This window comes from Rhinopithecus bieti, unplaced genomic scaffold (assembly GCF_001698545.2).
Source record: "Rhinopithecus bieti isolate Rb0 unplaced genomic scaffold, ASM169854v2 scaffold_36315, whole genome shotgun sequence".
Lineage (NCBI taxonomy): Eukaryota > Metazoa > Chordata > Mammalia > Primates > Cercopithecidae > Rhinopithecus > Rhinopithecus bieti.
In genome coordinates, this window is record NW_016815814.1 from 597710 (window position 1) to 609739 (window position 12030).

Genomic DNA, 12030 nt, shown 5'->3' on the forward strand with positions numbered 1-12030 from the left:
TAAATAAAATAAAAAATAAAAATATATTTTAAAAAATTCTCCATGGCCAGGGAGAATCAATCAGCAAGAAATTGATTTTAAACTAAAGCATGAGAGATTTGGGGCACACATGAATAAGCCTTTGACTGTCAGAGATCATAAAAAAATTTCTGGAAAATAAAAGCAAAAAAAAAAAAAAAAATTAAGAGTATATTACTCTTTGTTCAGGATAATTCACTTTACACATCCATCTTCCTAAAGGAAGGCATCTCAAGCTGGCAGGCTCTCCAGTTCCTCTCTAGGTATAAGATTTCCACTTCTATTATTGCTTCCTCCAGAAGACCATGGACCAGAATTACTTGTCTATTCAGAAACATACTTGGGTGAGAGAAGGAGAGCAGATGGCCAGCCTTAGGTAGAGCCATGTTTTCAGCTAAGAGGCTCAGCTTCCACCTCAGAGCTGAACTTTACAGAACTCTCAAAGGGATTCAATTCGATGCTTGTTCCAAAGATCAGATAACCAAGGTCCAAGGCGTCTGATTACTGTGTAAAGCAAGAGGCGGCCGACACAGCCATCTTGTTGGGAAATACCTCTCTTGAAGAGCCTGAAATGATGTGGCTACCTCAGAATATGGATAGCAGTCCTCTTCTGGTGGTAGAACCTGCAGAATTTTAGTTTTCCTTTTAAATGTTCTAAAATAAACATGTAGTGCTTCTGTAGACAGAAAACTACAACTTGTTTCTATATTCTCAGGATGTTAAAAGAATTCAAATAATTCTCTCTTTGAATCAGTTTTCAAGGTCAAGTTGCTTACCACCCCTAAAAGAAATTTAAATGATGTTTAGAAATAGATCTGCCTTTTCATGTCCTCCTCCCTCCCCTCTGTTGAGTAAACAAGGCTTTGTTTAAGCTAACAGTCGCTGCGCCCACATTCTGTACCTGTTGGCAGCTGGCATCAGATAAGGTTGAGGTAGTTCACAACTTACCATGGCCATGACTCTAGGTCAAGATCAGAGTTCAGTCACCCAAGCAGAAGTTCTTCTGTGATAAAAGCAGAGGGGAAATGATTGTGATGAAGGAAATGGCATTAAAATCATTTATCAGGATAACTTGCAGTTTGCATGAAGCTAAGCCATGAGGAAATGACATCCAACTTAATCAAAAGGCCAGTTACTGATTAGCCAAAGATATAAGGAGTGGGCTAGTAATTAGAGGAACTGTGTAAAAAGTCAAGCTTATCATACTGGTAAAATATTTTCCCACCTGTTCTTCTGTTTGGAGATACACACGACAGAAAGGATTCCTATTGTTTCGTTAGGGTAAGGTACCATTACTTGTACTCAAGCTGGACACAGATTCTGAACTGAATGTTATAGCAGACCAGAAGAGGTTCCCCCTTTGAGAAAAGAGATAATCCAACTGCATCAGAGGAAAGTACAGCATACCAGCCTCCCCTCTGTGTGTGCATCTGTGTGAGTGTGTTTGGGTGTGTGTGTACGTGTGTGTGTGATGACAGGCCGGCAGCCCAACCAACATGAGAATCTTTTCATTTCCCAATGGTGATTTTTACTGCCACTATTCTAGGATTAAAGGTGTTTCTTCCCTTTAAGCTGCAGGCTTATACACTTAACTGTGTCCTCGGTTTTCAGCACCCCCTCTTTCATCATCATCACATATTTCTTTCAGTTGTTTAGAATGCACGAAATGTCTTCATTGTAGTCTAGGACTCTTGTGGAGTTCTCGTGATATATAAACAGTTCCCTAACGGCAGCCCACCACCTCCTGTTCCCATATCTAAGTCATATGAACAAGGCACCTGCTCTTTTCTTGTTTTTTTTTCAGTCAGGGTCTCCCTCCATGTCCAGGCTGGAGTGTAGTGGTGCAATCATAGCCCACTGCAGCCTCGAACTCCTGGACTCAAGTGATCCTCCTGCCTCAGCCTCCCGAGTCACTGGGACTACAGGCGCAAACCACCTGGATAAGGCTCCTTTTCTCAGAATTTAGTTAGATCTTTGATACTCAAAGAGTCATCTGAGAACCAGGAGTACGTGCATTCCCGGGAGCTTGTTAAAAATGCAGAATCTGGCTGGGCACGGTGGCTCATGCCTGTAATCCCAGCACTTTGGGAGGCTGAGGCAGGTGGATCATTTGAGGTCAGGAGTTTGAGACCAGCCTGGCCCACATGGTGAAACCCCATCTCTACTAAAATATAAAATTAGCTAGGGGGTAGTGGCACACGCCTGTAATTCCAGCTACTTGGGAGGCTGAGGCAGGAGAATCACTTGAGCCTGGGAGGCAGAGGTTGCAGCGAGCCAAGATCATGCCACTGCACTCCAGTCTGGGTAACAGAGTGAGACCCTGTCTCAAAAGAAAGAAAGAAAAAGCAGAATCTCAGATCCCTACCCCAGACCTACTCCCAGAATCTGCATTTTTACAAGATTCTCCAAATATTTGCCTGTACAGTAGTTTGAAAAACACTGGTCTAGATAATCTGACCAAGCAACGTGCCTTTTGATGATAACTAAGTCCTTCTTAACCCACCTGATTACCACTTAGGCCTTGTTTGATCACATTTGCTTTTTACCTTCCAGTTTCATTCTCCCTGTTTCCCATCATTCATTGCCCACTGACCCCTATTACCTGCGGGTTCAACTAAGGGGAGAACCAACTAGTCCTGGGGCACAGCCTGAGCAAAGGTGCAGAGTGGGAATGAGCTGCAGTTTCAGGGATAATGAGGAAATGCGGGCATGACAGCAGAGGGCTCATTCCAGGGAAGGCTCAGAAACAAGTTGGAAAAGCCAAAGTAAACTGAATGGTATGGGCCTTGCATGCCTGGCTGAGGAGTCTGGCTTTACAGCATACCACAGGTCATGGGAATACTGTGGAAAGCTTTTTGTCATTTGCAGAGAAATGCCATAATAAAAGAAAAACTTTAGCAAGGTACTGTACTTTACTATAGGGTAAACTGGAAAGAGAGACTGGAGTGAGGGAGAAGGAGTTAAGAAGGCTTGAGAGATGACTACAGGAACAGATGGGTAGAGGCAAAGGCCTGGGCAGGGTGTGGCACTGGAATATGATACACGGGGGATGTTTGGAAGGCTTTATCAGATGTAGTGACTCATGGACTGTATAGGTTTACTCATTCAATCACCAAATGTTCCTAAATGGCCTCTCACAACACCTCTCCAGGCACACCTGTTCTGTTGAAAGAGATAATGCAGTGGATAAGACAATGAACCTGCTGTCAAGGTATTTATAGTCTACCAGGAGAGATAAACAACACATTTATTTTTTAATTTTATTTTTTACATAACTAGACATCTTTATCTTTTGACAAATAGCTTTAACAAACGTAATTTTCAAGCTCTTTCCACAACAGAAATCATTACTTGAGCCCCCTTATTAAAAAAAAAAAAAAAAAAAAAAATTCATTCTGACTTCTCTTTCCTTTTTTCTGCAGGCAGAGTGTTGCTCTGTTGCCCAGGCTGGAGTGCGGCGGCACAATCTTGGCTCACTGCGACCTCTGCCTCCCAGGTTCAAGCGAGTCTTCTGTCTCAGCCTTCCTGGTAGATGGGATTACAGGCATGCATTACCATGCCCGGCTAATTTTTGTATTTTTAGTAGAGACCAAGTTAGGATTTTAAGAATCCAAGACAGGATTTCACCATATTGGCCAGGCTGGTCTTGAACTTCTGACCTCAAATGATCTGCCCGCCTCAGCCTCCCAAAGTGTTGGGATTACAGGCGTGAGCCACCGCACCTGGCCCTCTGACTTCTCTTTCTTTCTTTCCTTTTTTTTTTTTTTTTTGAGACAGTTTTGCTCTTATTGCCCAGGCTGGAGTGCAGTTACGTTTAACAAACGTAATTTTCAAGCTCTTCCCACAATAGAAATCATTCCTTGAGCCCCTTATTTCATTTAAAAAAAAAAAAAGGATTCATTCTGACTTATCTTTCCTTTTCTTTGGAGGCAGAGTGTTGCTCTGTTGCCCAGGCTGGAGTGCAATGGCACCATCTTGGCTCACTGCAACCTCTGCCTCCCGGGTTCAAGTGATTCTCCTGCCTCAGCCTCCTGAGTACCTGGGATTACAGGCATGTGCCGCCATGCCTGGCTAATTTTGTATTTTTAGTTGAGACAGGGTTTCTCCATGTTGGTCAGGATGATCTCGAACTCCTGACCTCAGATGATCCACCCGCCTTGGCCTCCCAAAGTGCTGGGATTACAGGCGTGAGCCACTGCGCCCAGCCCAACTTCTCTTTCTAAATGCCAGATATACATCAACCAGGCCTTTTCTGACCCCAGAGACAGTAGACTTGGTGACAGTGCTGATATCTGCTGTAGAGATGCATTGTAATTTGGCTAAATCTAATTCGTTCTGATATTAACAGGCCCAGCATAGGCTGCTAAAACACTTTGACAATTTTAAAATATATTTTTAACTCTTACTTCTAACTTCTACTCAACTTTTTTGCCACCAACAACAAATTTTAGAAGGAATAAATGAGATAATTTCTGATTTTGGTGAGATGATGAAAATATAACAGGATGAGAGCACAGAACAAGGATCGGCAAACCACAATAGCTCACGGGTGAAATCCTGCTTTTGTATGACCTACAAGCCAAGAATGTCATTATATTTTTTTATAATTGACTAAAAAATAAAAAAAAATGATATTTTATGACGTGAAAATTATACAAAATTCAAATTTCAAAGACTTATTGGAACAGTCACACGTGTTTGTTTATATTTTATCTGTGGCTACTTTCAAGCTACAACAGCAGAAATGAGTAGTTGTGACAAAGACCATGCGGCCCAGGAAGCTAAGAATATTAACTGTCTGGCCCTTCACAGAAAACATTTGCTGACCCCTGACATGGAGGATAACAGGATCAGGTTACCAGGAAGAAGCTGGCCTGGGCAGGGCGATCCAGGAGGCATCTCTGAGTTGACATCTGAACTAAGACCTGAATGAAGGGAAGGGGCTAGCCAAAGTTCTGAAGGAGAACTCTCAGGCAGCTGGAACAGTCAGTGCAAAGGCCCTGAAGCAGAAATGGACTTACTGTGTTTGAGGGATGGACAAAAGCATTGTGAACAAGGGCAAGAGTGTCATGAGATGAAGATGCAGTCAGGCCATATAATATTGTGACCTAGAATAAGGAATATACACCTCTTCATCCTCCTGTTCCTGGTACAGAACTCCTAAATCCCTTGGAATTTTCTAAGTGATAAGAACAATAAGGGTGAAAGGAGCATATTTTGTTATTCATAACAAGCCCCATTAACCACACCTGAGTTCATGTTAATGTGGGGATGTCTGGAAAGCCACCAGATAACTATAGGATGGGGGACTGGTTGCTCCAGTAAAAAAACTCTGTAATTAGAGAGTTGGAATTTTCAGTCCAACCTCTCATCTCATAAGAGGGGAGAAGGGTTGGAGACTGATTTCATTACCAATGGCCAATGATTTGATCAATCATGCCTATGTAACGAAGACTCCATAAACACCCAAAGGACAGTGGGAAATAGGGAGTAAAGGGTTTGAAGAGCTTCCAGGTTAGTGAACGCATGGAGGTGCTGGGAAGACGGTGCATCTGGAGAGGCCGTGGAAGCTGTGAGCCCCTCCCCACATGCCCCCACTCTATGCATTCTTCCATGTGGCTGTTCCCAGACTGTATCCCTTTATTATAAACCGATAATCCAGTAAATAAACTGTTTTCCTGAGTCCTGTGAGCCATTCTAGCAAATGATGAAAGTCAACAGGGGGTCATGGGAACCTCCGATTTCTAGCCATTCCATCAGAAGCACAGGTGACAAGCTGGACTTGCCACTGGCATCTGAAGTGGGGAGGCTTGTGAGACTGACCCCTTAACCCAAGCTTGTCCAACCTGTGGCCCATGGGCCACATGCAGCCCAGGACAGCTTTGAATCTGGCTCAAGACAAATTTGTAAACTTTCTTAAAACATACGAGATTTTTTCAATTTTTTCAATTTTTTTTAAGCTCAGGAGCTATTGTTAGTGTTAGTGTATTTCATGTGTGGTCCAAGACAATTCTTCTTCCAATGTGTCCCAGGGAAGTCAAAAGATTGGACACCCCTGCCTTAACCAGTGGGGTCTGTGCTAACTTGATAGTATCAGAACTGAGTTAAATTGTGGCATACCCAGTTGGTGTCCAAAGAGAACTGAAGAACTGCTTGATGTGGGAACCCCCACCCCGCCTCCTCACCCACCCACATCTGGTGCTAGAAGTGAAAAAGTGTTAAAGTATAAGGAAAAAATTGTTTTCCTATACAATCGGTGTCAGAAGTGAGGTTTGCTAGTATGGCCCTGGCTTGCAGAAATATGTGGTTTGGAAAGAGAAAGAACGAAAGGGTTAGGGATGAGGAACTTTGATTCCTAGGTGGCCACATGGTCATGAGACAGGCAGGCTGGTGGGCTCCCTATTTTTAAACGGTCTGGGCCAGGCATGGTGGCTCATGCCTGTAATCCCAGCACTTTGGGAGGCTGAGGTGGGTAGATCGCCTGAGGTCAGGAGTTCGAGATCATCCTGGCCCACATGATGAAACCCCATCTCTAATAAAAATATAAAAATTAAGCTGAGCATGGTGGTGGGTGCCTGTAATCCCAGCTACTCAGGAGGCTGAGGCAGGAGAATCATGTGAACCCCCAGAGGTGGAAGTTGCAGTGAGCCAAGATTGCACCACTGCACTCCAGCCTGGGCAACAGAGTGAGACTCTGTCTCAATAAATAAATAAATAAATAAATAAAATAAAAATAAATAAAATGGCCTGGAAGAAAATGATAGAAGCCCTTCACTCAAGCTCTAACTTATCTAACTCTCAGTCAATTAATAACAAAAGACCCAAAAAGCTTATTAACCACAAGCTCCTATTTCAGGGGGCTGGGGACTTCCCTGGAGCCCTGCATGCATAGCTAGACTTAAAAAGTCCAACCTACAGTTACCCTTCCTCATTTTAAGGCTCAAAATGAGTGGGGTGGAGATTTAAAATGCTAATGTTGCATATGATGCATGAAGAAGCAGGCTGAGCTACTGTGTGAGTGCTAGAAAAGCCTCTCCTATACATGCTCTGATGTAACCCTTTCCCATGGAAAGACCCTATAAAACTAACCCACACACTATCCTCTGAGAGCAGTCTGTTTCTTTTCCTTTCTCAGCACTGGCTCCCTTGTGCACAAGCCAAAACAAACTTTTTCTTTGCTGCTATGTATGGTGATTGCTCTTGATTTCTATCCTGGGTAATTACAAGAACCCAGGGCATTGGTAACAGCCACCCATGGTACAGAGTAGCATACCATGCTGAGATCTGTTAGTAAAGGTAAAAGCTACCCCAAGGAGTTGGCTTACTGGATGCATAGGGAAATGCAAAGTAATATGAAAAGGCGACATATTCAATCCCTTGCTTATTGTTATCTGTAATAGCTAAAATAAAATTAAAAGAGAGTGCTGGGTCAGACCAAGCTCAGATTTCAGTGAGTCTATGCTCTAGCCACTAACTGCAAAGCCACCCACCAATGGCAAAATTATGCTGAGATTACAGACAATATCACTAAGAACTCTGATAACCAAGAAGGCAGTTCATGTGGGGTGAAAGGCAAACCATGAAACGATTGAAAACACAGGGTAGAGTGTGAAGAAATTATTTCTTTTCTTTTCTTTTTTTTTTTTTTTTTTATGACAGAGTCTCACTCTGTCGCCCAAGCTGGAGTGCAGTGACACGATCTCAGTTGCCCAGGTTGGAGTGCAGTGACACGATCTCGGCTCACTGCAAGCTCCGCCTCCCAGGTTCACGACATTCTCCTGCCTCAGCCTCCAGAGTAACTGGAACTACAGGCGCCCACCACCACACCCGGCTAATTTTTTGTATTTTTAATAGACATGGGATTTCACCGTGTTAGCCAGGATGGTCTCAATCTCCTGACCTCGTGATCCGCCCGCCTTGGCCTCCCAAAGTGCTGGGATTACAGGCGTGAGCCGCCGCGCCCAGCCAAAAATTATTTCATTTTGTAGATCAGTATCATAAACTTCCTGAAGAACCTTTATTCAAATGTGTTGTGTGAGTAACTAAGTGAGTGACAGTGTCTTAGGTTTTGAACACTGCAGAGTATTCAAAGCACTAGCATTCACGTTTGGGTTGATGCAGGACCCACAGCTCTCCGTGGAGCAATTGCAGATGTTTCCGGTAGTCCAGAGGCACAGGAGGTTATTCCTGAGAGAACATCCAGCCTGGTGGACTGGAGAAAAGCCACACTAAGGTCTGTTTACCCTGAGAAGGGGGACTGTTCCTCTCCCCTTATAAAAGTAGAACACCCCTGATGAAGCAGCTGATATGCTTCATATGCAAACCACACAGGACTGGCTTGATGATCATCGGGGTATTTGTCTGATGAATATGCCAGTTACCCAGGTCATGGTAAATGCTGTGGTTAAGGGGGCTCCTTTCGGCCGGATGCGGTGGCTCACGCCTGTAATTCCTGCATTTTGGGAGGCCGAGGCAGGTGGATCACCTGAAGTCAGGAGTTTGAAACCAGCCTGGCCAACCTGATGAAACCCCGTCTCTACTAAAAATACACAAAATTAGTCAGGCGTGGTGGCAGGCGCCTGTAATCCCAGCTACTCGGGAGGCTGAGGTGGAAGAATCACTTGAACCTGGGAGGTGGAGGTTGCAGTGAGCTGAGATTGCACCACTGCTCTCCAACCTGGGCAACAAGAGCCAAACTCCATCTCAAAAGGGGAAAAAAAAAGGCAGGGGGGGGGGCTCCTTTTACATAAACACCTCATATAACCTTAACCGCTGCAAAACCAAGGGAGTCTTATTGAATTTGCTCTCTCAGTTTCCCCTTATGGGTCTTACAGATGCTAATAAAAACATAAGGTTAGTTAACAGAAGAATGGAGAAAGGCACAGAGAGTCAGAGACTCGTCTTAGCAGGGTGGAAATTTTTAAACAGTTATTAACACATAGGGCAGGACGAGATGGCTCACGCCTGTAACCTCAGCACTTTGGGAGGCAGGGGCGGGCAGATCACTTGAGGTCAGGAGTTCGAGACCAGCCTGGCCAACACAGTGAAATCCTGCCTCTACTAAAAATACCAAAATTAGCAAGGCATGATGGCGCATGCCTGTAATCCCAGCTACTAGGGAGGCTGAGGTACAAGAATCGCTTGAACCTGGGAGGTGGAAGTTGCAGTGAGTTGAGATTGTGCCACAGCACTCCAGCCTGGGTGACAGAGTGAGACTCTGTCTCAAAAAAAAAAAAAGAAGACGAAAGAAAGGAGAATAAAGCAAATATTGATAAACAAACAAACAAATAAAAGTCATGGGCAGAGCTTAAGACCTTCATAGATCCCAGCCAGTCCTTGGTCTGGAGGCCCTGTTTCATGTCATGTGAATGATCCACATGTACCCATATCCCTTGGTAAGTATGATTCATACGCTAATTGGCTGACAACCCTGGCAGATACAGCTTTTCAGAGCAAGGGCCTTCCCTTTGCTTTCATGTAGTTTTGGAATAAATGACAAGTGAGGAGGCAGGGATGGGGGACACCTCTCCAAAAAAGGCAACCTTTAATATGAACATTCCACTCCTTTTTACCACATCAAGAAGTGGAAAGACACGTTGATAAAAGCCTTCTGGAAATACTGAGAGTCATTATGCAAGGAGCTAGAAATATTTCACTTAAGGAAAAAGAAGGTATCATACTTGAACATTGGATACTTTTAGTCAATTTATTTTGAAACTCGGACAGCACACAGTGTAATATACACATTTATATACAGACAGCTGTTGTTTATTTATTAAAGTTTTACTAGTATGAAACAAATTTCTGTTTTTGTTTAAAACAGAGTCTCGCTCTGTTGCCAGGCTGGAGTGCAGTGGCCTGATCTCTGCTCACTGCAACCTCCGCCTCCCAGGTTCAAGTGATTCTCCTGCCTCAGCCTCCCCAGTAGCTGGGATCACAGGCGCCTGCCACCATGCCCAACTAATCTTTGAATTTTTAGTAGAGATAGGGTTTCACCATGTTTGCCAGGATGGTCTCGATCTCCTGACCTCATGATCTGCCCACCTCGGCCTCCCAAAGTGCTGGGATTACAGGTGTGAGCCACTGTGCCCAGCCACCAAACAAATTTCTAAATAGAGTATAGAAATAAATGCAGAAAATGGTACTCCTTGATTCATTGTTATATCAGATAATATGTATAAAGTCAGTCTACACAAATGCTTATTAGCCTAGAGCCTGGCACCTGGTAAGGCTTCAATAACTCTTGGCACAAGGATGGGGGGAGCAGAAAGAGGAAAGAAATGCACCCCCCAAAACACAATTGCTATAGGCCTCTCTTAGCTGCACACAATGATAACTCCCAAGGACTGAAAAGCCTTTCTTCTGGAAGCTCCACCTATAACCTTCCCACCTCATTTTCCACCTGCCTCACAGTGCCATACTCTTAGCAGAGCCTCTGCCCAACATTCTTTGCTACCTCAGCTTCCTTGATTCCTTTGCTCTTTCTCTCTGAAGGCCTTTCTACAATCCATAAGCTGCACATTATGACCAATTCCACAATGACTCAGACTGTGTTGGGGGTTTAAAAGCTCCTTTGCTGCTCATAGATGGGGCGAAATAATTAGCAACTATACCTCAGTTTTTACATCTGTAAAATTGCAAACATGCCCCCATTTTAGGGGTGACTCAAATAACTCTAAAAGCATCAGGACTGTTCCAGATGGAAGGATGAAGCCTGAAGGTGACGCACTTTTTAGTGATGTCTTTAAAAACCTAGGGTTGGCCGGGAGCGGTGGATCAAGCCTGTAATCCCAGCACTTTGGGAGGCCGAGACGGGCGGATCATGAGGTCAGGAGATCGAGACCATCCTGGCTAATACGGTGAAACCCCGTCTCTACTAAAAAATACAAAAAACTAGCCTGGCGACGAGGCGGGCGCCTGTAGTCCCAGCTACTCGGGAGGCTGAGACAGGAGAATGGCATGAACCCGGGAGGCGGAGCTTGCAGCGAGCTGAGATCCGGCCACTGCACTCCAGCCTGGGCGGCAGAGCAAGACTCCGTCTCAAAAAATAAATAAATAAATAAATAAATAAAAAATAAAAACCTAGGGTTATGAAGAACATGGGTAGGTGAGTACAGCTTCTTAACAGTGTCTGAACTCTACAACTATGGCTTATGATAGGGATCTGAAGTTTTAAGACATAGTTTTAGAGCAACTGAAAGATCGTTGGGAATTAAACATATGAGACCTATCTCAATAGCAGTTACCAAAGGGAAAAATAAGTTGTAAATAACTTCAACTTATTTCAACTAAGATTAAATAAATTCATGGAAATAATTTACAATGAATTCATAAAGAAAAAGTAGGTATGTTGAGAATACATCTATCCTGGTTTCCAGGATGTCCAGAAGGATAATAATACACTACAACACAAACTGCCCGCTTGTATCTGCCAGAAATGGGCAAGCCAGGTGCTGACTCAAGTAGAAAGTTTCTTATGTCCTTATGGCAAACTGCAGGGATGTGGAATAAGGACTTCTGATTTCAAGTCCTATTTAGTAGGCTATATGTGGAGGCAATGGTGTGGTGCATTCTCCTCTCTCACCCAGAATTTGGTAAGCAGGCAAAGTAGATACTTCCCTAAGCAGTAGACTAGTGAAATCAGCAAACACCCATCAAAACAAAGATATGCAAACGCATTTTAATGAGAAAGAACAGCCTCTGGGTTGAAGCAGGCTTGATGGAAGGTATTAACATGTTTAAAGAAAACTTGTGTCTATCAGCAAAGCAAGCTCCATGCAAAACTGGCACAGATGCTTACTTTGAAACATTCATCTAAGCCCTGTCCTACAGAAAGGGTGAAGCCAGTGGTCAGGGGTCAGGTATTTCCCCACTGTGAAGATGAATTCTGTCCATCTAATACTTCCTTGTTCCATGGTTGCCAAGCATCTTTTAGACTAGAGTTTGGCTTCCCAAATCAACCTGTCTACAAATATTGGAGCATGAGGATTTTGCCTAAATTATATATATATA

At 43.8% G+C, this 12030-nt stretch overlaps 1 protein-coding gene across 2 annotated transcripts in view; it reads right to left on the reverse strand.

Annotated features, from left to right (window-relative positions):
* ANXA4 (annexin A4) overlaps window positions 1–12030 on the reverse strand; it is an 87454-nt gene that overhangs the window by 46575 nt on the left and 28849 nt on the right. For both annotated transcript variants that reach the window (XM_017853772.1, XM_017853773.1), the window contains one exon: window positions 967–1021. In XM_017853772.1, the coding sequence (XP_017709261.1) occupies window positions 967–975 (9 nt within the window). In that variant the 5' untranslated portion in view covers window positions 976–1021. The remainder of the gene's footprint in view (window positions 1–966; window positions 1022–12030) is intronic.